General features: G+C 37.4%; 1 protein-coding gene and 1 long non-coding RNA gene across 2 annotated transcripts in view; both read left to right on the top strand.

Moving 5' to 3' along the window:
* Positions 1-16,954, top strand: part of LOC139985156 (alpha-N-acetylgalactosaminide alpha-2,6-sialyltransferase 3-like) — a 68,734-nt gene extending 51,780 nt beyond the window's left edge. Inside the window, exons 4-6 of the mRNA XM_071999424.1 lie at positions 3,079-3,494; positions 7,502-7,609; positions 16,206-16,954. Of these exons, the coding sequence (XP_071855525.1) occupies positions 3,079-3,494; positions 7,502-7,609; positions 16,206-16,539 (858 nt within the window). The 3' untranslated portion in view covers positions 16,540-16,954. The remainder of the gene's footprint in view (positions 1-3,078; positions 3,495-7,501; positions 7,610-16,205) is intronic.
* Positions 16,955-16,963: 9 nt separating this feature from the next.
* Positions 16,964-25,950, top strand: LOC139985184 (uncharacterized). The gene is made up of 2 exons (XR_011799337.1): positions 16,964-17,622; positions 17,671-25,950. It is a non-coding gene; the product is annotated as an uncharacterized lncRNA (long non-coding RNA).
* Positions 25,951-27,495: the final 1,545 nt, after the last annotated feature.

Raw genomic sequence — 27,495 nt, 5'->3', positions numbered from 1 at the left:
AAAAACAGTTTAAGAATTTTGACCTAAGGTGACCATACTTGAATATCTAGCATATTTGGGGCCCATACAGCATTACTTTTAATATTACTGTCTATCTGTCCCACCCTATTATATATGCCTCTCTATATTCATCATAGTTGACATTATGTCCTATTCATACTACAGTATATTTTCTCCACATGCCCATGCACTAGAGCCATAAACATTCCTGTTACTGCCTCACTGTTTGCACAATTTATATGAAAGGGTTTTCTTTTAATATCTTGAAATGAAGAAAACCACTCAAAAAGCAATTTGTACCTCAAATATTTCAAGGTTCTGATACTTTTCATAACCTTCCATTGGAGGTAAAAAGAATTTGATCAGGTTTAGAACTGCCTGTGGAAAGAAAAAGTTGCATCAATGAGGAGACATACAATTTGATATTTATCGACTTGCTTTGGGAATTTTTTTTCCGGAGGGGGGGGGGGGGGAAGGAAGGTAATTGTTTCATCGGGTGATATTACCTAGAAAGTATCTTTCCTTTGTTGTAGGGAGAAAAGAAATTATAAAAGACAGAAAAAAACAAACAAGAAAACAAAAATATTATATTCATGTATGATGCAACTTGAGATGATTTGGTTTAGAAAGATGAGAAACGAAATCCGTGCAAGCTGTTACCTGCATTGAGAATACTGTACATGCAGTAAGCGATATCTTGTGTTGCTGTTCATGAGAAGGGAAAGACTAGGGACTAGTGGTTGGATGAGTCAGATGATGGCCGAGATGAAATATTATCAGTCGCAAGGGTTGAAACTGTTCAATGTCTGGTTTCGTGGGAGCTATGTTTACAGATAGGTAAAAATGGGAGTGGATATAATGTTACAAGCATACGCATATAAGCATACAGAGTGTGTGCATAATTGTGTTAAATTTATAATCGTATCCAGACCAGTATAAAGGGGTTTGACTGCAAATATTAGAGGAGATGTAAACTCACGTGAAACATTTCCCTTCTTAAAACATTTCACCTATCTCATCTCCATGTTCCCTCTAAGATTTTCAAATCCTTTTCTCTGAAACCTTTCAAAAAAGAGATGGCACTTAAAAAAATATATCAAAAAAAAATGCTGAATGTACAACAATTACTATATAACTGATTTAGATTTCCCTTCACAAACATCATGTTTATATAGGATCAATGTTGTCATGTTCAGCTCCTATATTTTTGTTGTTTTTTTAATATTAGATATGACTTTTCAGCTGCTCCCTGAACAGGTGTTTGTCATACTCTAGATGATCAAAAAGCTTTATGAAATTTGTTATGATCTTGTGACCTGATGTTGTCAATTATTAAGCTTGCAGTGACTTTGTAAAGTAGATAATACCAAAATAACATATGTGTGTGCCTTGGGAGAATTTTCTGGGGCCATGTTTTCCTTCATGCATTTAAATACAAACATGAAGTTTAAATATAAACCATGCAAGCTTAAAATGATATATATATGTCAATGTTTAAGTTTTATTAACAGAACAATATTACATGTTTCAATGACTTTTCAAGTCGAAAGTCGAAAACGTATAAATGCCAGGGAGGAGTATTAAGATCTGCATTATTAGGGTTTCATGTGCAACTTTTGTTGACTCTAGACGCTAGTGAGAGATTATATGCAAAAGAGAGATATAATCCAGTATTATTGGCTAAACACTTTTCCAAGAGTTGAACTGATGAATTGTGTGTGTGTATTACACTATAGGTCAAGATCTGAATAGAATTATAGCCATTATTCTTCAACAATAAAGTCTGGGGTAACGTACAGTATAAAGTCACAGATAGTACTGTGTGCTCCACCTACGAGATTGAAACGGCTAGTGATCTTTTAAGTACTATATGCTTGACTCTGATGGTCTTAGAGCTCCAAGATCAAATAAAAATAGAATCAGAGAGTGTGCACAATAGCTTGGTTGGATTTGTGATGCATCTAAATACTGCATGTTTGTAGTAATACTTAAATCTGGAGGGCCGTTTATAGCAGCATGGATCACCTCTTAGGCATCTTGTAATCTAAAACAGTTCATGAATCTTTGTTGAATGACAAGAATAAACATAGTCACTCAATATTCTAACTTGCTTATAAATTAAGATAGTTTGGTTTTCAATTGCATTTGTAAAAAGCACTGCAGTTAACAGCGTATTATATCCGTTAGTGCTCCTTTAAGTTGTAATCAAACCCTCGGTTCTTTAGTGTATTACAGCAGTTCGTGTGAAGGTTATATTATTTGCAATAAATGTTCCAGTCTCCTATGTAAAATGATCCAACTGATATTGACAAAAAAAACATGGTCGACGGTGCAAAAATATTCCGAATGGGAGGATTAGAGTTCCGTAAGCCATTCAATAACTGGTGAGATTTGAATGGACTGCAGTCTGCAGCTTTATGATAATTTAATATGAGACAGCACAGGATACCAAGTCTTTTATCGTTTGAGGTGCACTGCCAGGTAAACTAAAAAGTCAACAAAGGAAATGCGCTCTTTTAGACTGACAGTTGTGAGGATTCATGTTGCCTTTTTATGACATTTTAAGCTCAAAGGAAAGATAAATACAGTTTTATCCTATTTGTCTTAATATTCTTATTTTTTCCTCGAAAATTCCTAAACTGACAAGAATCAACCTGCAAACCCAGTCAATTACTGATATAGTTTTCTCTTTTCATCTGCAAATTTGGCAAACACCTAGAAAGGATGATAATGTCTGTAAAGCTCTTTTCATGAGACTTATCGCTGGTATAAATCACTATATAAAAATCAAAAATTATTATTTTAATTATTGCCAATGAAAAAGTCTGGTGTTACATAAAGAAATGGTATAAAATAATTTTGTGGAATGGAAATTTACCCGAGTCGATTATGGAAGATTATGAGTATACTCTGACATAGTTTACTTCTCTCCTCTCAAACCTATTATTCATTTACAAACTGTAAGAATGGACATCTACCCCACCCCCCCACCAGCCCTGCATATGCCTGTAGTTGCCATACTGCCACCATGTATGTATACTCTTTACCGATCCGTTTCTCATTTTATTCTGTTGGCAGGTTATTCGCAATTGTAGTCAATGTGCCATAGTGACTAGCTCTGGACATCTACTGGGTACCAAAGCAGGACCCGAAATAGATGCCAACGAATGTGTGATTCGAATGAACGCTGCCCCCACGGGCAAGTACGCAGCGGATGTGGGCCACAAGACCACATTCAGGATTATCGGTCACAGGAACTTTCCCCGCATGTTCGATACAGAACCCGAAAGGCAGCTGTACTTTGTTAATCCGGCGACTAAATCGGACGCGATTGTGACCGCCTGGTTGTACTCTGTCAATGTGGGCAAAAATATCGAAACTTTCCTGAGCCGCAGGTACGCCAAGAAATACAAGGACACGCAGTTCTTTTTAACTTCCGAGGATCAAATGGGAAGAAATGAGCGATTGTTTTATCAAATGCTTGGAGTTAAAAAGTAAGTATAAGCTTGATTGCCATTGATGGAGTGTTTTAACAACTTGTAAATTTAAAGCACATACTTAACTTCCCTCATATAACATATTAACATACGCATTATCCCTATAATTATATGAGGTATTATATGAGGTAAGAACATAGCTTTTAAATTCACATTCCAGGTAAGTTCTGGTGAGTATAAGGAAGATGGTTTAAAGGTATTAAAGTGTCACATGGTATTACTCCTCTCTCCTGTTTGCCTCCTATCAACATATATATGCATACTACTCTAGCCTAACCAAACTGATAACATTTTAGCACTGCCCCCTATAACCTTATTTATAATGGATTTATCCTACTCCACAGCTCAGAGTATACATACATTAGAGAGCTGGCAAATGTACAAATATTCTCACATTTGTGATTTTACGGATTTTAATGAATAATATTTCCATTTAATTGCTGACTAAACAAATTGATGATTACTGTAGGAACAAGATATATGTAAGTCATAGTCTGCTACTAGTATACAGTACCCTGTTAAATAAGATTGGACAGCTCAATTCCCTATTATTTAATTTTAAAGACGCAGACTTAACTGTGAATTTACCAATTTGGTAGATTTAACTGTATTGTGCTGTACATTACTCTACCAAGCAGCCACAATATACTGTGAGTTCATAGGCAAAATGAGCAAACTATCTGAGTTAGCTATTGACCACATTCGGAAAGCCTAGATACTTATACTACGTATTTCTTATTTATGTTTAACAAATAACCTTTGACCTTACACTGACTTCTCCTACTTGACATGAAAAATATGAGGGTCCTCTTGAAGATGTGATTCAATAGCAAATGGATGGAATGAGGGGAGGGGAGGGGAGGGGGAGGGATTGGTGACCATCTTGTATAGTTGTAATACAATATAAAGTATTAAATGAACAGTGCGGCTGAAACATACATTAAAGCTTGGCTAATGCTGGTAAGCTTGCAGCCTTATTGTACACATTAATAGGATATCAACTAATAATATTTAACCTGGTACAATTGAATGGTTACTTTAATTGCTAGTAAGACCCTGTATTAGGAGTGGTTATCTGTTAAACCAGTGGTTTGTTCTCTGTCATCCTACACCCCACCATCCCACCAAGTATCCCCACCCCCCTCTCCTAATCCCACGGACAATAAATCAAATACCTCTCAAAGATCTGATGGGTGAAGTAGATGGGGAAATTGGAGGCCATATGGTAAAGTATTTTAGGGAAGAAAAAGTTCATTATGTGCAGTAATACAGTCAGTGAGTGAGCTGTCACAACAGAGGTATAGTCTGACTATTTAAATCTTTTGATCGTGATCAGTGGGCTGTTAAATGTGTAGTCTTCTACTACTTCCTTTTCACACAATAATCAAAACACATTATATAGTGAAAACCACAATGATGTGAAACATTATCATATAAAGGACTGCTTGCTGTCTGACTGAGGGGATTGGGTTTCACATTTACACTATAATAATTTCCTCAACCATTTTGACCTTGCTTTGTCTGTAAAATGGCAAGTTTCAACAAGTTAAAAACAGCACAATGTTCAGTGCACTTTATCACATTATGTCTTTTTTGTTTTGTCTTTTTGTCTTTGAGGGGGGTGGGGGTGGGGGGGGGGCTGGGGAGTTATCCAGCTTTACTTCTTTCAGTTTCTTTCTTCATGTACTGTCCAATCAATCAACAAGCTTGAACAGTATACTGTACGGATTCCTGATACCAATATGAAGGGGTTAGAAAATATTAAACAAAAATGTCAAATTTTGTAATTTTCCATCAAATTTTAGATCTCATCACATGGCCACAGTCACCTGTAAAATAGACTGTGAAATATTTGGGCCATCTTTGCTAAAGAGTTGTCCTCTGTAGTCTTCAATATCAATCTTGTAGTGATATACAGTATATATACTAAACCATTGAAGCAAACAGAAAGAGTAAAGCTTCCTGGTTCATTCCCCTCTCTCGAACCCTGTCACACACAAACAAGAAAACAATCCATATAGAACATTTCCTGTAATGTCGTCAAGTACCAGCAGACAATGAAAATCTCAAAAGTACAGTATATTTATTACATGTTATTCAACAACCTTTAACATTGAAAGTGTACTTTTGCAGCACTTGATTTGTCGAGTTATCGCAATCTTAGCAAAACGAAAACGATTCTTGAGCAATGTAGATTAGATTAGAACAAACTACAACGTCATCGCTGGCCTCCCACATTTTTCCCACAAACAGGATCATTCACCACAGAGTTATTAACTAATGTTGCGGCCACTAAGGGTGTACTGTATGTAACAGTAAAATGTTAAAAAAGGTTGCTCGTTTAAGTGCTAGACACCATCGAGCCAGAGTGCTGATGTCGTGGGGGGCAGGTTACAGTACTGTGGAAGCAGAAGTGCAAAATATGCCATTTGGTTTCAAATTTGTTGCCACTTAGATGTTTATTCATATTACTGTAATTCAATTTTTTCCCCTATATTTCCTGGATATGAGACAAAACTGTGCATTACCACAGGATTTTAGCAACTGAACATTACAGTTATCAGCAGTATATACTGTTTGTACAGGCTATACATACAGAAAGTGAACATGTGCCAATTTTCCAATGCAGAAGGAACAGGAAATTTAGATTTTCAAGGATTGTTTTTTCCAACTAACGAACTGACCTACTGTAATAGTCTGAGCAATTTAGGCTTCATTTACACCAACCACATTAATAATGAGAGCCCCAGATGTTTAAAGGGAATTACCCATTTCTACAGAGAGAGTTGACGGGAACTTTTTCTATTGTGCTTTGTGTTGCAACTGAGGAACTGGCCTAATTGGCTAGTGTGTGTTATACTGTAACTACTGTAAGTTAAAAGATATGTGGACAGCTATGAACAACATTGTCCTAATCCCTCTAATAGGCATTAGAAATCATGAATATAGCTGCAACTCCCACCAAAATCCATCAAAGATTGACCATTTCACAAGTCTTTACTTCATTCTAGTTTTATTTATGAATAAACATTTGCTAATTATGCACACTGATGATGAATATAGGGAGTGACTGCCTTTATTTTCTGTTATATTATCCCTTTGTATATAAAAAAACTTTGTTTCAAGGACACTGAATACAGGTTTGTGACCTAAGGGCGATTAATTGAAACATCGTATTTTGTCTTATTTGAAGGAACATCACATTATTCAAATGATATAATGTGGGCTTGTAATTAGGGGGTTAACTTATGAAGGGCTAAATAAGAACACTCCATATCATAGTTTGAACATATTTAATGAGTTCCCCAGATTTATCAAAACTTCAAATGCTTTTTGAAATATTTCAACCGACTTGGAATGAGATTATCACGCACGATAAACGTACTGAATTTGGGGCAAATTGGCTAGGTGTCCGTAGTATATTAAATTACAGTTACAACCAGCTGTCTTTATCTCGCATTACAACTGTAAATACACAGGATCATATTACCATGTACACTATTTGAGATGTGTCTTGGAAACAATTCTGTCCAGCCTTACCTTTAAAGGCATTGAAGACTCGCCCCAAGCCGTGTGCCACCCCCCTGAACAAAGTTAACTTTCCATTGCTTGCAAGTGACGTATTTTTCTTGTCGCTACAAAATGCAGACAGTTAATGAAACGTGATACCTTGTTATCTTTTATCTAGACCTGAGATGTCCATCGCTGATATGTACACTGTGTTGTGGGTGTTGACCGTAGCTCTATGTATTAACTGTACACTAGTGTCTAATTACAAATGGTAGCAAGCTGTGTGTGTATTTTCTGGGATCGATGGGGGTGTCTAACACCACTTTTTACACCTCATTCGAAACTTGGTCAGATTACCAGCATGAGACGTTTCTTTGTGCGCGAGTCTTCACACCCTTTAAATGTCATAATTATAGCTTCAGGATATGAGAACATGTTTAATTGTCCCTTTGTCTTTTTCATTTCATATTTTATTTATCTTTCTTCCTTTCCAGGCCAAAGAAACATTTATGGATGTCTACTGGATGGACTACTATGATATTTGCCTTGGAGGTCTGTGATGAGATTCATGTCTATGGAATGACCTATGAGGAATACTGCAAGTGAGTATAGTTGTAAACCAGAAGAAGGGATTATGAATAAGGATAAACAGTACCTAGATATATTTAGGGATAGCTAGAAAGGTGTATAGCAATCTTAATTCCGCAAAGTAGACATACAGGCATTAAACTAACTATATACACAAGGTGTGTGACCATTAGAAACATATCCCTAAAGGGATGGTTATAAAGTCATTATACAACACCTAATTATATTCCGGCCATTTGATTGGTCAATTGCTCGTTGATTGCATGCAAAATCCGCTCTATTCCACTCTATGAAATAGAACCATGGGTTATACTTTTTTGGTAGCACTTTTTTCAATGGTAAGAGAGCAGAGAAACCTGTCTGTTCAAAACAATCTGTTGCATGAGTGCATTTTACCCATCTTAATATAATATGTTGTATAAAACAAATAATGAATGGTTTCCATTCGTGCAATAGTGCAAATATTTCATTCGTTGAAAGATGTAACTTGTTCCATTCAACGAGGCGCAGCCGAGTTGAACCATTGCACTCATAACCATTCATAATTTGTATAATACTTCATGGGATATAACCATTAAATATTTCCAAGGATATGCCCCTCTGTACCTGTCGTATGGGAAGTAGTACCTGTAGGAATTATAGCTGCAAATATTTCATTCGTTGAAAGATGTAATTTGTTCCATTCAACGAGGCGCAGCCGAGTTGAACTATTGCACTCATAACCATTCATAATTTGTATAATACTTCATGGGATATAACCATTAAATATTTCCAAGGATATGCCCCTCTGTACCTGTCGTATGGGAAGTAGTACCTGTAGGAATTATATTTCATTCGTTGAAAGATGTAATTTGTTCCATTCAACGAGGTGCAGCCGAGTTGAACTATTGCACTCATAACCATTCATAATTTGTATAATACTTCATGGGATATAACCATTAAATATTTCCAAGGATATGCCCCTCTATACCTGTTGTATGGGAAGTAGTACCTGTAGGAATTATAGCTGCAAATATTATAGGGATATATATAGAAGGAAGGATAGCCACATCATGCTATAGTTGAAAAATTCACATGAAGGTGAATTCATGTAAGAAAAGGGATATGCCATTACATGATGTAGAGGGATATACATATAGACTGTAGTTAGAGGAGGAGCATATATGGATATACAGACCATTGAAGTGAGTTACAGAAGTAAAAGGTGCATTATGTGATGATTCTTGTATCAATGATAGTTGAAGGAAAATGTTTGTAAAACAATGACAGGGAAGCAAGAAACTTAAATTTGACATAGATAGATAGATAGAAACTTTATTGTCCATTTCAGAAAACAGAAAACGGAAATTATTTCCCGTCGACAGTAAACATAAAACAGTAGTGAATACAAACACACTCATACAATAAACAAACTATAAGAGAACAACTACGAGAATAAAACTAAATAAGCATAACCAGAACAGTAACAGAGGCAGCACAGAGGGCTGCAAGTGACAGATCACACACTGTGGCCATATCGCTTTGCACGCGAGTTACAAATGTATTGCCTCAGGTAAGAAAGAATTACAGAACCTGGCCGTTTTAGTATTGGGCACCTGTAATACATTTAAGCAAAAGGACATAGTTCAGGGATATTAATTTAAACAAGTTTCACCAAGATCTTACATGATCAGTTGTCGTGTACAGATTGCCAGCATCACTTTAGTCAGCCCAAACATATATCTTCGGTTAGCTCTCTGCTAAAAGATGTTACATTTTGCCAAACATCTCTGGATTCGAATCGATATATAGTATTGTTCGATACAGGTGACAAACCCCTACAGTGGAATTACGACCTTTCTAACTGGTTTCGAACCTCTGGACATACAATCAGCGTCCATAGGCTAGTGGTTAGGGTGTCCGCATATAAAGTGGGAGGCCTGGATTTGATCCCGGTGGAGGCTGGAAGTTTTTTCACTGTTCTTGATTTTCCAACTCTTCTACATGTATACAGCTTTAATGTAGTAAGATCGGTCTCAATTTATTCAACATGTGCCATTCAGGTTACGTGTAATTCATTCTTCCATATCACTTGATTATCAACTCCTGGAATCCTCTTCTTCAGAGCGTGTTATTGTCCATTTATGAGATTAACTTATACAGTAACATTTCTAAATCCATTATTCAATGCTCTTCTGAGTGATTCATGACACCGATTATCTAACTAATTAATCAAACTCTTCACCTGGATGTGGGTGGCAGGTGGTGTCAACAGTCAACCTATGTTCAACATAACTTGGTTGTACGTGTGACAGCAAAGTAAATAAACGCTCGAGTATTTATCAATTATTCCAGCTTGTTCAGCAATTAACAGTCACATAAAACAAATATAACATATTAAATAAAAAATATATACAGTACTGTATGTGTACCAACTGAGATCTGCAAACTTGTTGAAAATTGATTATGAACGATTGTTAAATATGAAGGAAAACAAGGAACCTTATCAACGTTGGGAAACCGGATCTGTAAGATTTGAATTGGAAGTTTATCTCTATAAGTGTTTCATGATTGGTGAGTTTGGTTTCAATTCATCATTTGTGAAGTTTCAAAGGGTTCTGAAAATATCTTTGTAGTGGGCTTTACGGATGCCCGACATGAACAGTCTCGCAGCAAGCCGCCCCTTACCTAAGAAATGGATCCACGTTGCGTCCCTGTTTGCATAAATATGTCAGTAACTATCTCACTGTCATAGTGGTCCTGCCAGTATTGCTTCAATAGTGTTCTTACCTGTTACATCCCATATGCATGAACATGTCAATAAATATAATGGTTTCACTGTCATAGTGGTCCTGCCAGTATTGCTTCAATAGTGTTCTTACCTATCCCATCCTATATGCATGAACATGTCAATAACTATTATAATGGTTTCACTGTCATAGTGGTCCTGCCAGTATTGCTTCAATAGTGTTCTTACCCTATCCCATCCTATATGCATGAACATGTCAATAAATATAATGGTTTCACTGTCATAGTGGTCCTGCCAGTATTGCTTCAATAGTGTTCTTACCAAATCCCATCCCACCCCTTCTTCCCATTCCTGTTTCAATTTGCCAAATTACTCTATTTGAAGGGTCACTCTGTCCCTGTCATCCTCTCAACAATTGATTAAATGGTCTCAATATGCCAGTCCCTCCTCCAGTTCCTCATCCTATTAAACCTGCCAATAACTGTTTCTTCAATGGTATCTCTGTACCCATGATCCTGCCCATGATCCTGCCAATACTGTTTGATTGGTCTTCTTACCCCTCCTGTCATGACTAGGGCTGTGTCATTCCGGTTAATTCACTAACCGGTTAACCGTTTCTATTAACCGAACGGTTAACGTTTAAACGTAACCCGTGTTGTTGCCTCAAAATAAGAGCCGAAAATCAGAGTTATATAGCTCAGATTATAGTTCCGAAAGAGCGCCACCACTTTTGATGCGGAAGTACATTCTCAAAATAGCGCTGCAAGTATCGTTTTTTCGTAACGCGTATGTCAAGAATTTGGTTGTATTTGCTTAGTTTTGACGATCGTTGCATTGAAAAAGACGAATCGCCCGTTTTCATGAAGTTTTAAACAGATTTTTGTTTCTCTTTCAGTTCATCGGTAACTGTTACAGAGATATTTGAAGCAAATATTTCTTCGTTAATTGCGTAGCCCCTACTGTAATAGCGCAGGCATTGTATGGCAGTTATAAGCCTAATATTACTAGGCCTACTTAATATTGGCATTGTGAATTGAAGTTCGCGATCATATGGAGTGTTAGACTACAAGGCTTTCACCCGCTAGGCCAAGGTTAGGAAAGTCGGTTGTTTGGAAGCGATTACTACAGAAGTGTACGGTAGTAGGGCTAGGCCTACGCAATTACAAGTACAACAATGGGTCACAGATATATTGAATTTGTGCATTGTGGCGGGGTAGGCAGAGGGTAGGGGGGAAGCGTGGAAAACATTGTAAAATTTCCCGCGAACACCCTGTCGATTTCCCGCCGGAGTTCGCGCAGCAAACACAATTAGCACGCGTAGCATAATGGCGTGGGGTAGTCCCCCGGTGGGGTCATGTGGTGGAACCCCAGGGGTTAACGCCCCGGAAAATTTGACGCGTCTGGCGATAAAATATTCGCAGCTGTGGATGCAAAATACTGACAACTTTTTTAATTTAAATTGTCACGAAACTGATGAAAATTTTGAAATGACAAGTTAGAGTAGCCATATTTTGTTATAAAATGAAAAGAGATCTATCTGTCTTACAATCATTAAAAAGTTTAACTTAAAAAAACATGCGATTTTATGAAACAACGTTCGGCAAAGCCCCATTCCTAGACTGCCTAACAATAGCTTGCACTATACTACAACTACGGTAGGCTACATTTTCCAAGGTACCTTGCCAAACAACTGTGAGCTCATCCCCTGTCTAACACCTGTTGTTAACAATTTTTTGGCATGTTGCCAAGGAACGTTTCATGGTCTAGAATTAATAAGGTCAGTCAGTAAAGGTTCGGTTAAGTTATGAGAATTATTATCTTAGACGTTTAAGAAAAGTAGGTAAAATATGATCCCCGTAACAGCTAGGTAAGTAAAACAGGCAACTGACTCCTCCGCATGAACAAGACAATCTATTCCACATGAAAGTAAACCTTGTAATCACATGTTTAAGGCCACTTGGCATGATTAACTAAATGCTTAATATTGTTTCCATGTTCTTGTAGAAAACGTAAACTTCGCAATATACAATTAGTTATTTAGTTGTGCTTTTGTAGTTATGTGAGATCCGTAACCGACGAGGTGGTTAGGCTATTTGCTATACACTAAACTATGGTAGGATATTATTTTCTCCGTAATTTTGGAAATTCTAGAAAATACTTTTGCGCCGCTTAACACCAGATGTGTTCTTACGTTTTATTCATAATTGGGTGTACTAGAGCCTTGTTTACATGACATTAGTTGCATTTAGCACGATATGCCAGTTTCGCGTGAATTTTTCGAAAGTTTTTTGCTCGATCTTTCGTAAAATATGAAAGGTGTACCAACTTACTTTTCGTACACAATTGGTTATTTCTCTACTGAATTTCAGAGTTTTTTTTACAGTCAAGTGTATACGTTGTGCATTGAGTATAAACTTATCGCGAATGCAAGGAAACGATGCGGGGATTTCCAGCAGACAAATGTTTTCTTTGTGGGATTACTGAGTCTGTTGAATGGAATCCCGGACCTTAGAGGGAACACTGCACTGAAATTACATCATAATAAAGAAAACGTTTACTGCTTAAATACAATGTAAATTTGAAAGAATTAGATGCAGACTCACCACGTTGTCGAACGGGGTAACAATAGGCGCTTCACGGGTCGCATACCGCTTGGTAATCCCTTCAATCGTACCGCCAATCTTAAAAATCTTTTGTATGGATGCGTGATAAAGTTTGCAATTGTTACGTGATTTTCGGCAAACAAATGTTGCGGTCTATTTCGGGAATAAAGTGATGTGAAGAGCGCCGTTGCGACTGCGTAATTGGCATTACAAAAACGGTTAAACTTATACGATGTACGGCGGACGTTTATCCGGCCGTTCGGTCGGTTAACCGGTTAACCGTTTAACCGTTACAGCCCTAGTCATGACCCTGCTGATGATATCTCAGCTTGACTAGCACCTCTTGAGTTCCCATGATCCTACTAAATAAGTGTGTGACCATATCCCCACGTTCACAATATCTCTTTCTCTCATACTCCATGATCCTATCAATAAGTGTGTGAATGTCTCCCAACCGCTGCAATGTCTCTTTCTCTCGGTCTCCATCATCCTATCAGTAAGTGTGTGAATGTCTCCCCACGTCCACAATGTCTCTTTCTCTCATACTCCATGATCCTATCAATAAGTGTGTGAATGTCTCCCAACCGCTGCAATGTCTCTTTCTCTCGGTCTCCATCATCCTATCAGTAAGTGTGTGAATGTCTCCCCACGTCCACAATGTCTCTTTCTCTCACTCTCCATGATACTGTCAATAAGTGTGTGAATGTCTCCCTACCTCCACAAGGCCATGCTCTTTCTCTCATGCACCGCGATCCTGTCAATAAGTGTGTGTGAATGTTTCCCCACGTCCACAATGTCTCTTTCTCTTACACTCCATGATCTTTCGAATAAGTGTATGAATGTCTCCCAACCTACAGAATGTCACACTCTATCTCTCACTCGCAATGATCCTGCCAATATATGTGTGTGAATGCCTCCTACCTCTATAATGTCATGCTCTTTCTCTCGCTCCCAATGATCTTGCCCGAAGCTGTTGAAAAAAAACCCGGCTTTTTAAAGTCTTTCAGAACACAAAGTATCAAGCAAAACTAAACATTTTCATGTTCACCTTGGTGTAAAAGGTTACCAAGGTTCTTGTGTTCTTGATATATACAGTACAGAACTCATTGCAGTAGCAATTATCCTAAAGATATCCCTAATACCCACTGAATGGGGAAAAGTATTCCTTGTCAATGACAGTTGTTAGCTTTATTGCATAATCAGACAATTGTCATTGGTTATTGGTAAGTTGCCAAGGAATCAAAATGCTGGCAAAGAATTGCTTAATTAAAATTGAGAAATGGTATTTTTAAAGGAATATTTCAGTGACTGAAGTTGTGGTTTACCCGCAATTGCTGGAAATTTTTTTTTTGCATTGTTTGATGTGGAGTTGCAAATTTTTTAAGTAGATGATATGTTTATGAAATGTATCTAGCAACAGCAGAAATTGTGACATCATAATGTCAATTGGGGCAAGCAAAACAAATGTCTATTTTTTTCTTCATACATGTACTGTATGTACAGTACATGAATGATTAATGAATCATCAAAGATTAATATACTTAAAGACAAGTTGCATGTTTAGAAGGAATTCTAAATGAAAAGAGAATCGCCTACTATAAAGCAAACATGGCAAATGTGTTGCTTGTCATGGATACATCAAAGACGACAATTATAATCTAGGCAAGTAAAGCTTTTTTTTGGGGGGGGGGGACATCCACCTGAAGACACCTCAGACCCACCACAATGATCCACCACTCCCTTGTGTAAAGAAGGGTTATTTGTTAGAAATTTATTTTACATTCAAACAACCATATTAGAGTTTACATGTACAGTAGGAGTAAGATATTGAGATAGGGTTATCAACTGACAGTGTAGCATATTTTTCTGTTTCATGTATATAGGGCCAAGCTGTCTGCCACCGTAATATGTATAGTTCCCATGGAAACCATGTTAATTTCCAATACTAAAATATGTATGAATCTTGAAAGTGCTGTGACGGATACAACTCAACCTAGTCTTGTTTGCATACAGTGTAGATGGCCATTATCAAATAACTGCTTAATCTATGTAGTGTAGAAACAATGGTTCGTTAACTTACCATTATAAAGCATGACTTTGTTAATTGTGGTGGGTTTGTAAGGTTAGTTGCTTTATGGAGTTTAATTTGTACACAGTAGTAATAGTTCAGATCTGGCTTGTGGAATGAAAGATTGTAAACACAGACAGTTGACCCGATCCATTCAGTGGCAATGTGGGAGTAATTTATGTCTTCCGTGTAGGTTTAGTTAAATGCTAGTCAATATATCAGGGTAATCTAAAGAAAACGCCTCTTAATACTCAGAAAACAATGACGTAGGGAAACTCCCCAAGACAAACAAAGCCATGTTTGAGTTAATGCCGACTTTCTTTGTTTGTTGTTCAAACTGTTGAATATCAAAGGTCCACATGGGTCTTTAGTGAATGGTCTCGCGGTGTCCTTTTACAGGTGACAATTTTTTGGTGGGAATATATGACCGACCTAGAATAGGCCAGGGTGATTAAACCTTTTAGTATCTTTTAGTCTTTGGATCGCTGCACTTACAAACTGATTAGGTTGGTGAACTCTTTGTATTGCCATATAGTCTGACTTTGCAGTATGAATCTATACGTTTCACCCTTTGATAGCGTGACCGTGCGTGAGTTAGTTAAACTCAGAATGTACACTCCTGATGAACTGTTGACTACTATTTGCAGTTCATATAATTTCTTAACAATTTCCCCCACCCCAGCCCAACCCCCACCCCAGTTTCAGTTTATTGGTGCTTTACCGCTACAGGTATACATATAGACAGCGAGGAAGGGCAACATCAGATTGCAAATATTTGCATATATATGGGGTGTGCATGGCAGCATATCCTGGTATAGCGATTCCCTTAGTCATACTATGGTATATGAAACAAACCTTTGCCCGCTCTTTCGGGTGAACTTTATCTGTTTGTATTGGTAGTTCATTTCGGGGCAGACTGGTCTTTAAATCAGTGGTTGGCTCAGTAATCCAATTGGTGGTGCTGGGGTGGTGATGGTGCTGGGGTGGTGATGGTGCTGGGGCACAAGCAGCACATCTGACACCCTGGATGAAGCTAGCATCTATTGCAAGCCCTGTGTGTGGTATAAGTCTTTCATTACAATTACGATGATGTAGCCGTCAATCTTTTTACACATCTTAGAACCTTGGTTACTAGACTGGGACACAGCCTATAGTTTTCCCATTAATTCTTTGTCTGAAACTTGTTGATTTTTTGTCTTTTTTGCCTGCAGGGAGCATCCGAAAGACGGTACTTACTATCACTACTTTGACAAGTTGAGGAGGGCCTGCGACTACTTCAAAGTCAGCGAGAACAAGATCACGACGGGTCACAAGTTCCTGACCGAGAAGTTGTCGTTCGCCAACTGGGCTTCCTATTACAACATCACGTTCCATTATCCTTCGTGGGAGAACCACATAGGCAAGGATGACTGGATATCTCCGTTTCACGAGAGCTACGTGAAGCACCAGAATCAGAGCAAGCAGGCCGCTCCGGCCCCGGATAGCAGAGGAGCCGTCATCTCCACGGGCAATAACAACAGCGGTAGAGATGACACGAAGCAGTAGAAGCAGTAGTAGTACGACAAGAGGCAGGAATAAGAAGAATACCAAAGATGTAAGGAGGATGGAAGATGCCACCTCTTGACATGTCTCTGTCCAGGGTCCATGGTAAAGAGGTTTACCAGAAGACACACTTTGCCAAAATGCAGCAGTGGCAGCCGACTTAAAATATTAGTAATAATGACAATGCTCATAGCTCAAGTATATATACAAGACTAGTGTAATACTATAGTAACGATTGTGTAAAGTGGTATTGCAGAAATGCAGATTTTACATTGACTGTGCACAGCAGGCTACTGTTTTATACACATCTGACCTTTAGACCAGGTCAGGTCAGGTCATAAGACAGCTAGTAGGCTTGTGGTACACCTGTGGCCTACAGCTGCATGATCAGCTAATTCAAGGTATATGCAGGGGTGGAATGTAGTCATTTTATAGCAGGCCTTCTGGTAAACTTCTGAGCGTGGATTGGGTCAAGGCATGCAGTCAGTAGCCAGCGCAGCTGATGGCCTGGATTGGGTCAAGGCATGCAGTCAGTAGCCAGCGCAGCTGATGGCCTGGATTGGGTCAAGGCATGCAGTCAGTAGCCAGCGCAGCTGATGGCCTGGATTGGGTCAAGGCATGCAGTCAGTAGCCAGCGCAGCTGATGGCCAGGATTGGGTCAAGGCATGCAGTCAGTAGCCAGCGCAGCTGATGGCCTGGATTGGGTCAAGGCATGCAGTCAGTAGCCAGCGCAGCTGATGGCCAGGATTGGGTCAAGGCATGCAGTCAGTAGCCAGTGCAGCTGATGGCCTGGATTGGGTCAAGGCATGCAGTCAGTAGCCAGTGCAGCTGATGGCCTGGATTGGGTCAAGGCATGCAGTCAGTAGCCAGCGCAGCTGATGGCCTGGATTGGGTCAAGGCATGCAGTCAGTAGCCAGCGCAGCTGATGGCCTGGATTGGGTCAAGGCATGCAGTCAGTAGCCAGTGCAGCTGATGGCCTGGATTGGGTCAAGGCATGCAGTCAGTAGCCAGCGCAGCTGATGGCCTGGATTGGGTCAAGGCATGCAGTCAGTAGCCAGCGCAGCTGATGGCCTGGATTGGGTCAAGGCATGCAGTCAGTAGCCAGCGCAGCTGATGGCCCTGGATTGGGTCAAGGCATGCAGTCAGTTGTGAGCACAAGTCGATGAATGGTGGCTGCAGTCACAGATGTACTTAACGGTGTACTGATATGGTATGTAAGAATGCATGATTCGGTTAATTACAGCAGGCTATACTGATAAATGTGTGGGCTTAGATAGGGTCAGGTCATGCTATAGCTAGTATGTTGATCCTATCCTGACTTTCAGGGGCTGCAGAAACATCTATGTACTTAAAGAGTACAAACATCTGGCAGTAGTAGGCAAAACAGTGCATGAGACAGCTGCTTGTAGCAGGTAATACAGAGTACATGAGACAGCTGCTTGTAGCAGGTAATACAGAGTACATGAGACAGCTGCTTGTAGCAGGTAATACAGAGTACATGAGACAGCTGCTTGTAGCAGGTAATACAGAGTACATGAGACAGCTGCTTGTAGCAGGTAATACAGAGTACATGAGACAGCTGCTTGTAGCAGGTAATACCAAGTGAATGAGACAGCTGCTTGTAGCAGGTAATACCAAGTGAATGAGACAGCTGCTTGTAGCAGGTAATACCGAGTACATGTGACAGCTGCTTGTAGCAGGTAATACCGAGTGAATGAGACAGCTGCTTGTAGCAGGTAATACCGAGTGAATGAGACAGCTGCTTGTAGCAGGTAATACCGAGTGAATGAGACAGCTGCTTGTAGCAGGTAATACCGAGTGAATGAGACAGCTGCTTGTAGCAGGTAATACCGAGTGAATGAGACAGCTGCTTGTAGCAGGTAATACAGAGTACATGAGACAGCTGCTTGTAGCAGGTAATACCGAGTGAATGAGACAGCTGCTTGTAGCAGGTAATACAGAGTACATGAGACAGCTGCTTGTAGCAGGTAATACTGAGTGAATGAGACAGCTGCTTGTAGCAGGTAATACAGAGTACATGAGACAGCTGCTTGTAGCATGTAATACTGAGTGCATGAGACAGCTGCTTGTAGCAGGTAATACCAAGTGCATGAGGTAGTTTACTGTATACCTTTATTAACTTAACAGTATGAGGCCAGTTGTGTCATATAGACTTCTTAATAGCTAAAAGTATCAAACCAATTTGTAATACTTTAGAGAAATATGTGCAACACTAAAGCTGTGCAGCAATGCTTTTGGTGTTAAGTCGGGAACTAACAAGTGACACACCATCATTCCATAACCTTTAGACAAGCATTGTCCATATTTGTAGCTAACTGTCTTGTCCATTGCCTGGCTGTAAATTCTCTGTATTGTACGGTGTGATTCACCGTAATGTATGGTGTGCTTCACCTCATTTATGGTGTGCTTCACCGTAATGTATGGTGTGCATCATCGTAATGTATGGTGTGCTTCACCGTAATGTATGGTGTGATGATACACCGTATTGTATGGTGTGCTTCACCATAATGTATGCGAAGTTGGTTGTGTGGCAAATGTGTTAGTTTGACTAGCATCCCACTCTTCTTTCTAAACAAGTTAATTTTGTCATGTTACAAGTGGTTGTTGCGTAGGAAACATTTTTTGCATTGACAAACTACAGAAACAAATCATAGATGTATTTATAAAGCAATGAAGGGTCCCACCCACATTCACTCTATCAAACTCATTTAACGGAAGGTTTATACACTGGTTTCTGAGATTTTTTCTATTTGCAAAGTCCTTTTTTACAGAATCAATACCGAGTTACAATGCCCTTTTAAAAACCTAATGTGGAGTGTTCCACTGTTATCTCAGTACATACAACTCCTTCAGTTACAATAGCCTGAAATAATATTCAAAATGGCCCCTAATTCCACAAAAGAACTTTTTCTCCCCATATGTTCATTCTCACCATTTTCTTTACTCGACACTCTCATGTCTGCACATCGCCAGATTCACTGTAAAATGGTTTCTTGGTAAGAAAGTTTAGACATGTAGTACTCCCTCGGTTAGGAAAGATAACAGGATTATGTCAAATCTTTGGTTTCATAGCTCGCGGCAACTTTCAGTGAATCGCTTTGATTCACTCGTGTGGCTTGTGATCATCTGTATACCATGGACATAGCAGTTTGTACTTACTGTAAGGTCAAACACACACACACACACATAAAAAAACAGATTTAGGAAGGGTTTACGTCAGCATAGTTTTTGTTGCCATTCATTCCAATATATTGCAGTTTTAATGGATCAGAGAAATTTTAGCTCAAGTTAAATGTTGGTCTTCTCATCTACCTACTATTTGACTCAAGGAGGAAGGCCTTTTTTTTTTGTTTTTTCCATTTTGTATGAAATCTTCATCTGAGGTAGATGAGTAGAAAACCTCCTTCTCTCTTCAATTTAGTTTATTTATTTTTTATCAGTCCTTGAGTTACTCTATATGAGATATGTAATATCTATTGAACTCTTTGTACAAGGACATTGCGGATATTTTCATCGTCTTCCACTTCAAACATGGTATATTATTATTATATCACATAGTCGATCATTTTTTAAACGTCGTCTAGATGTGAACAGATAGATTATTGAACCAGACAGGAAAATCTTTTTTTAGGTCTCATCTTGCTACTATTTTTAACAACTCGTATTCCTTCTCGCGTTATATTTTGCGTAGTTTTTGTCTTTTTCTCTGTTCCCATGGACAAAAAACCCATTAACCTCATTTTATAATTAAACGTATCTGAAATTGGAGGTGAGGGAATACTCACCGTTCTTATAAGAACAATCACCAAAACGTATATTTTCTTTCATAAAATTTGTTTGAGATGCCTCAAATGGTTTTTATTTTTTTTTATATTTTCTTCTTTCTCATCACTTTCCGTAGTGAGAGAAGGTAACTATTACCATTTAGAAACAGAGAAATGTAATTTCTGAGAGTTGATCAATAGAAAAGTACCAGACAACCATTACAATGGAGTAGAAATAATGCTAAGGTTTAAATGTGTGAAAGTCTGGTTAAAGTATATTTAAGGATCGTGTCTTTGTGTGTATTTTTTCTTCTTCACATTGGGATGTTACCGTCTTTGCGACATTTTTCTGATCATGGTTCGACAAAAACCTGGTACTTATTGCAAGTGTACTTTATGAAACCAATTTATATTAGAATAAATGGTTTAAGAAATATTTTATTTATTTTTTTCGATTTATTTTCAATTTAGGATCAGGTTATTGTATCTCTACGGATCAGGTCACAGTGTGTAGGGATCATTTGTTATAATGTGTAAGGATCATGTTCGAATGTGTAAGGATCTTTTCATAGTGTCTAAGGATCAGGTAATAGTGTGTAAGGATCATTTGCAAATGTGTAAGAATCAGTTCTTAGCATGTAAGGATCATTTCCTAGCATGTAAGGATCATGTTAAAGTGTGCAAGGATCATGTTATAGTGTGTAAGGATCATGTTGGAATGTGTAAGGATCACTTTTTAGTGTGTAAGGATCACTTCTTAGTGTGTAAGGATCATGTTTATAGTGTGTAAGGATAAAGTTATACAGTCCGTGTCACATATCAAACCTTGGATTGACATGTGTGAAGTATTCTTGCCTGCAATGCCAACAGCAAAGCTTTATAACTCACAGTTAGTCATCTCTTCTTCTTGTGCACATCTTCTCTTCAGTTTTGTACATCACAAAAAAAAAATAGGAAAAACTCCATACATAGGGTGGTACTTGAAAAAGAAAACTCGCTGAATTTTTAATTTAATTGGTTATGGATTCCTTCAGGGTACGTACTTTCAGGGGACGTACTTTCAGGGGACGTTCTTTTAGGGGACGTATTTTTCTTAAAAGAGTAATAACCAGAAGGAATCCTCCCGTTGTCGTCAGCTCTACGAAAACAAATCAAAATGAAAGAAACCATTGATGCAGCTCACCACTAAATAAGGAAATACTTCAGCTACATACTGCCCAGTGCCGCAAGAGTACATTGAATTTTTCTTTCTAAATTGATGAATACCGTTGAGGTATGTTTTCTTTAGTTCTCGTGTAATCTAAACCAAAGTTTCTCTGAACGGTGTTAGGGATCAAGTTTATTATTTGTGATCGTAGACTTCGTAGAATTATGCAACTCATTTCATCTCAACTCTCAACGAATATTTACAACTATTGACTTTCATTAATTTTTTTTTTTTTTTTACATTTTGGGTATCAGCAGGATATTTTAGTATTTTTGGAGCAATGTAGTAAAAGAGGCTTGTGAAAAGATGGACAAAGGATATCTCAACCTGTCTCTCGTTATGTAGTGTTCAATAGGTGCGTGGCCCTGGGGGCAAACCATACATTACGAGACGTCACAAAATTTGTTTATAGTAATGTGTGGTTAACGATGTGCGGTGCAATTGGACAAATTTCTTGTTCGCACCCGTCCAGATGCTTGTCCGTTTGTCCGACTGTCTGTCTGATGTTAAAGTGTTTGTTGTAGTTATACAAGTAAGGAATAACAACTCTGAAAATTTCTCATCATTATTTGATATTTTTTTCCCCTTTTTTCCTTTAAAAAGTTTAGGTAAAATGTCGGTGGTCCTGTAGGTGACACGACCTCCATTGTTAATTGTTTAATTAATATGAAGGAAGAACAAATTTTAAATGTGATGTAATGGCTACAAAGTTTTGAATTGGGAGATATATTTCTACAACTCAGTAAATTTATCGATGAATACTATAGAAGCAATATAATGTAAGCTTAGTTTTAGGCATTCCCTTAATTGAGGAGAAATTATTCAAATTATTTTTGATAATGACGCAATTAAAATACAAAAATCCAGAGATCTCATTTTAAATCATGTAAAAATTCCTTCATTTTGCTTTCTGTTGACAGAAACGAAAAACTATTGATTAGTATTTATTGTAAAAAAAGTCAACTGCATCTTTTGTATGATTTATGCATTACTCAAGAGAATGGCATTATCCACGACTACTCTCTGAAAAACAGCCCGGTGGGAAGAATTCCTTATGCTAAGACCACTGTATACTGTCCTTCCATATCTGCATTGGAAGCACTTGTACTGTCAGTATGAATAGTTTATTCACCTTTAGTTTTGTAGAATCATGAATATTCATTATGCGAATACTCTCAGTACGGGTGCTTTGAAGAGGAGACACGAAAGTGCAGTATAGAAAGCAAGAAAAAGTCCAAACTGGTTGTGAATAATCTGACACTTACTTTACCGGTAAGCATTTGCAACAGTTCATTGAATTGATTGTTTCAACTGGATGCAGTTAATTGGTTCCAAAAATTATATCATTTTATCATCTGTCCTGATAGAAGCAAGCTTTTCTAACCACTGTTTTTGTTTCACTAATGTCATGAAAAATATTCCACAAACAGCTAAGAAAAAATCTTAATCCATTTAGGAGATATCACAAATTTTAATATTTCTTCATCCACACTGGAAAACACATTACATCATCAAGCATCATGGTGTTCATTTTAATTAATTTTTTCTCTTTATTTATGATACAATGTTTAGTTTCTGAGATTGAGATGCAAATGCTCATCTAAAATATTGAATGGAGTTTTTACTGGTTGATGGCAGTGATTCTAGTTTCAACACTGTTAACAATTTACCGTAGAAGGATGAAAAGATAAACAGAGAGAAGATATAAAATAGGGCTTAGATGACAGCGGCACTTTGACATCACAGATTAACAAAATGACAGTTTCCACATATGACTTTAAATCGAGGATTTCTCAAAAACAGAGCGAGATTTATCTTAGCTGTTTGAGTGAGTTGTCCTACACAGAGATCTCTGTTATATAAGGTAAATAAGATGGTTGGGTTTGTTGTAAGAAACTCTGTGAATGAGGAGGGGATAATGTGGCATGTCAAGCGCTTGGAAAATAGAGGGCGCTATTTAAGAAAGAAGAACACTGGATTATAATTGACTAATTGGATAGTTTTATAAACAATGGACAACCAGGAAATAATATCAATTTATTGCAGATGGGTGTAGTGGGAATGGGATGTGGTGTTGTGGAGGGGGTGTGGTGTTGTGGAAGAGGTGTTGTGTTGAGGATAGAAATATAATATGTTTGATTAGCAGACAATGTTTAAATACATTTAATTTTTTAAAAGGCTAACTCAATGTTAGAAGTTGTCCTTTTTACTTACATTAAGCTATACAACTCAATAGAAAAGATAACTAACGTGGACATCTGTTTTTCCAACAACAAAAAAAGGTGATTTTTTAGAAGATTTTGAGATGTTGTTTTGAGATTCAGAGATGAGAATCTCTAACCTAAAATAAATTATAGTTACCGTTCATGGTAACGTTGAACTTTTGCTCCATTAGTATGTCGTTAAGGGCTCGGATAATTAGCTAGATTGGATAATAAGGTAGATTTTGCTTAAATTTGTTTGACAACTTTTGTAAGGTATTAATTTATATAAACTTCATCATGACTTCTGAGAATTAATAAAAAAAAAAAATATGTAAATGAAAGAAAGAGATTTTATAATGATCATGGATGAATTTGTTAGGAGACAGGGTGATGCTTGCTTCTTCTTCAGTATTCAGAAACAGGTTGCAGGTAACTTTTGGAGTTACATTTTATACATGTACAGGTTAGTAATTAAGACATTTACCTGAAATAATGTTAATCTGATCATATTCAAGTGTATCGTTTGGTATTCCTTGTGGTAGTTTTCTGTTTAACACGTATGTAATATGTTTAAGCTTATTCAGATTTTAAGGGATTAACATGCAAGGTGAAAATACACGAAATTAACATAAAGGGATTAAGGCACAAGTCTAGCATAAGCAATAGATGCAAGAGTCTAACAAGGGATTTTATTAACATAAAAGATTAATGACAAACGGCTGAACTTTGACCCTGTTATCAAACAAAACAATATATAGATCACCTTGCATGTTTAGAGATAAAAACTACTGCTCCTTGTAAAAAAGCAAAGCTTTGTATGAAAATATGTAGTTGTTAATGCTTGGTAAGGTGCATGCATGTTAAAGAAACATGCTATTCTAGCTTCCGTATGTATTGCATATCTGGGTGTGCACATGATAACTGCATGATATTATAGCTTCCAACTGTATTGCATATCTGGGTGTGCACATGATAGCTACAGGCTATTATAGCTCCTATATGTATTGCATATCTTGGTGCCCACATATTAGCTACATGCTATTGTGGCTTCCAAATGTACTGCATGTCTGGGTGTGCTCATGATAGCTGATATTAATGCTGAACTAGATGTGTGTATGCTTGAAGTTAATGCTACTGTTAGTATAGCTTTTGTATACAATGCTTATTTAGGTGTTTTTTCTTAAAATGTAGTTTGCATGATACAGCTATGTGTTTTTGTAGCTTCTCATCTAAAGGGGTGTTTGTCACAGCTACATACTACTGGCAGCTTAAAATGTAGTTTGCATGATACAGCTATGTGTTTTTGTAGCTTCTCATATTTAATACTAATCTAAAGGGGTGTTTGTCACAGCTACATACTACTGGCAGCTTAAAATATAGTTTGCATGATACAGCTATGTGTTTTTGTAGCTTCTCATATTTAATACTAATCTAAAGGGGTGTTTGTCACAGCTACATACTACTGGCAGCTTAAAATGTAGTTTGCATGATAAAGCTAAGTGTTTTTGTAGCTTCTCATATTTAATACAGCTCTAAAGGGGTGTTTGTCACAGCTACATACTATTAGCAGCTTCTACATGTGTCATGAGGGTTTGCATGATAGCTACATGTTATTGTAGCCTCTGAAATTGTTAATGCTGATTTTGGGTGTGCATGTGCATGTTAAAACTAATTGCTATGATAGCTTCTGGAACTAATGCTAATGTAGGTGTGTATCTTATTGTAGCTTCTATACATATTAATGCATATGTGGGTCTGTGACTTGTTAAGAGCTACAATATATTGTAGCTAATTATATGTACTGTCTTTATAAACAATAACATGTAAAGTGACTGGTTAAAGTCTGTGAGGGAAGTGTTATAAATTAGCTTCTATTACAATCATAACTGTGGGGTGAGTCATTGTTATAACATAATGTGTATTTTAAAGCAAACATTAAAAAATATTAAAAACAATTTTGTTGGTCTCCTATACAACAAGCTATTTGTCCTAGCTTACCTATTTTACACAAGAGCTACAGTTAAATCCTGTCAGAGCCCCCTACAAGAACAATAAATAGTTCCCTTTTATCTTACGAAATTATGATCATTCTTTTATCTATTAAATGCAACTGTAATACATTTATAGTTTTCTTTTGCTATGTAGAATAGTGTACACAACTCTGTAACTAAATTTGTAAATGTGAAGGCCACATTAAAGATATTTTACATTGCTCCTATGATTGTTTCCTCTCACTCATTCATTTGCTTCCCTGTTGTACCAAAGTCATCTATCGAATTAGCCTCACTCACAGCAGCTGAACAAAAAGTGTGGCAACTTGCATTTTAATAGTAGATTACGATACTCACAGACCTCCAAGTCAGGATGAGTAGCCCCACCTTTCTCCACCCCTCCCCTCCCCCTATTCCATCAAGGCAGATGGGCTAGCCATATGTGGTTTGAAGGATCAGTTGATTGGATGTACCGATGCAGGTAGAAATATTTCAGTGACATTTTGTATATGTCCATGGGAACATGTAGGAGGTTCTTTCTGACTAAATTTGAGAAATTTCATTTCTTTTTGTCACATGTGGCCAAAATCATGACTTTTTCAGTTCTTTAAAAAAAAAACATTCATAAAATGAGGGCGTCCTTCTGATTATATACCAGGGATTAAAGTCATTACTTTCATTCCTATATTAGTGAATAGCCGATATTTAAGAGAAAGTTTTAATTTTAATATTATGATACCTAGTATGCAGTTGCACAATTTGATAGAACCACACTGTAAACATATAAGAAAACCTCATATGGGGCTTAGGGATACTTCAAGTAGCATCCTGACCAAATCTGACAAATCTCATTTTGAGCCCAAAGTAAGCAATGATTTTTTTTTCATATTTGGCCCAACTCATGGCTTTTTCAATTTTTGCCAAAATCACACATAAGAATGAGGGCGTCCTTTTCATTATAAATCAGGGATAAAGTTGTTATTGACATTCCTAAATTAGCCAATAATCTATATTTAAAAGACATTTTTAGTCCTAATGTTCTGGTAATTTTATATTGTAAGATTTAGGCAAGAATTGAAAAAGTCATGATTTTGTCCAGAATGAGGGCGTCCTTCTGATTATATACCAGGGATTAAAGTCATTACTTTCATTCCTATATTAGTGAATAGCCGATATTTAAGAGAAAGTTTTAATTTTAATATTATGATACCTAGTATGCAGTTGCACAATTTGATAGAACCACACTGTAAACATATAAGAAAACCTCATATGGGGCTTAGGGATACTTCAAGTAGCATCCTGACCAAATCTGACAAATCTCATTTTGAGCCCAAAGTAAGCAATGATTTTTTTTTTCATATTTGGCCCAGCTCATGGCTTTTTCAATTTTTGCCAAAATCACACATAAGAATGAGGGCGTCCTTTTCATTATAAATCAGGGATAAAGTTGTTATTGACATTCCTAAATTAGCCAATAATCTATATTTGAAAGACATTTTTAGTCCTAATGTTCTGGTAATTTTATATTGTATGATTTAGGCAAGAATTGAAAAAGTCATGATATTGTCCAGAATGAGGGCGTCCTTCTGATTATATATCAGGGATAAAGTTGTTACTTTCCTTCCTATATTAGCGAATAAACCATATTTAAGAGTAAACTTTAGTTGTAATATTCTGGTAATTTTGCAGGCGCTAACTTTGATAGAACAACAATCTAAATTTATAAGAAAACCTTATCTGAGGCCTTGTGAGACTATAATAATCATCATTAC

Source organism: Apostichopus japonicus, chromosome 2 (assembly GCF_037975245.1).
Source record: "Apostichopus japonicus isolate 1M-3 chromosome 2, ASM3797524v1, whole genome shotgun sequence".
Taxonomy (NCBI): domain Eukaryota; kingdom Metazoa; phylum Echinodermata; class Holothuroidea; order Aspidochirotida; family Stichopodidae; genus Apostichopus; species Apostichopus japonicus.
This window is presented reverse-complemented; position numbering and strand designations above follow the sequence as displayed.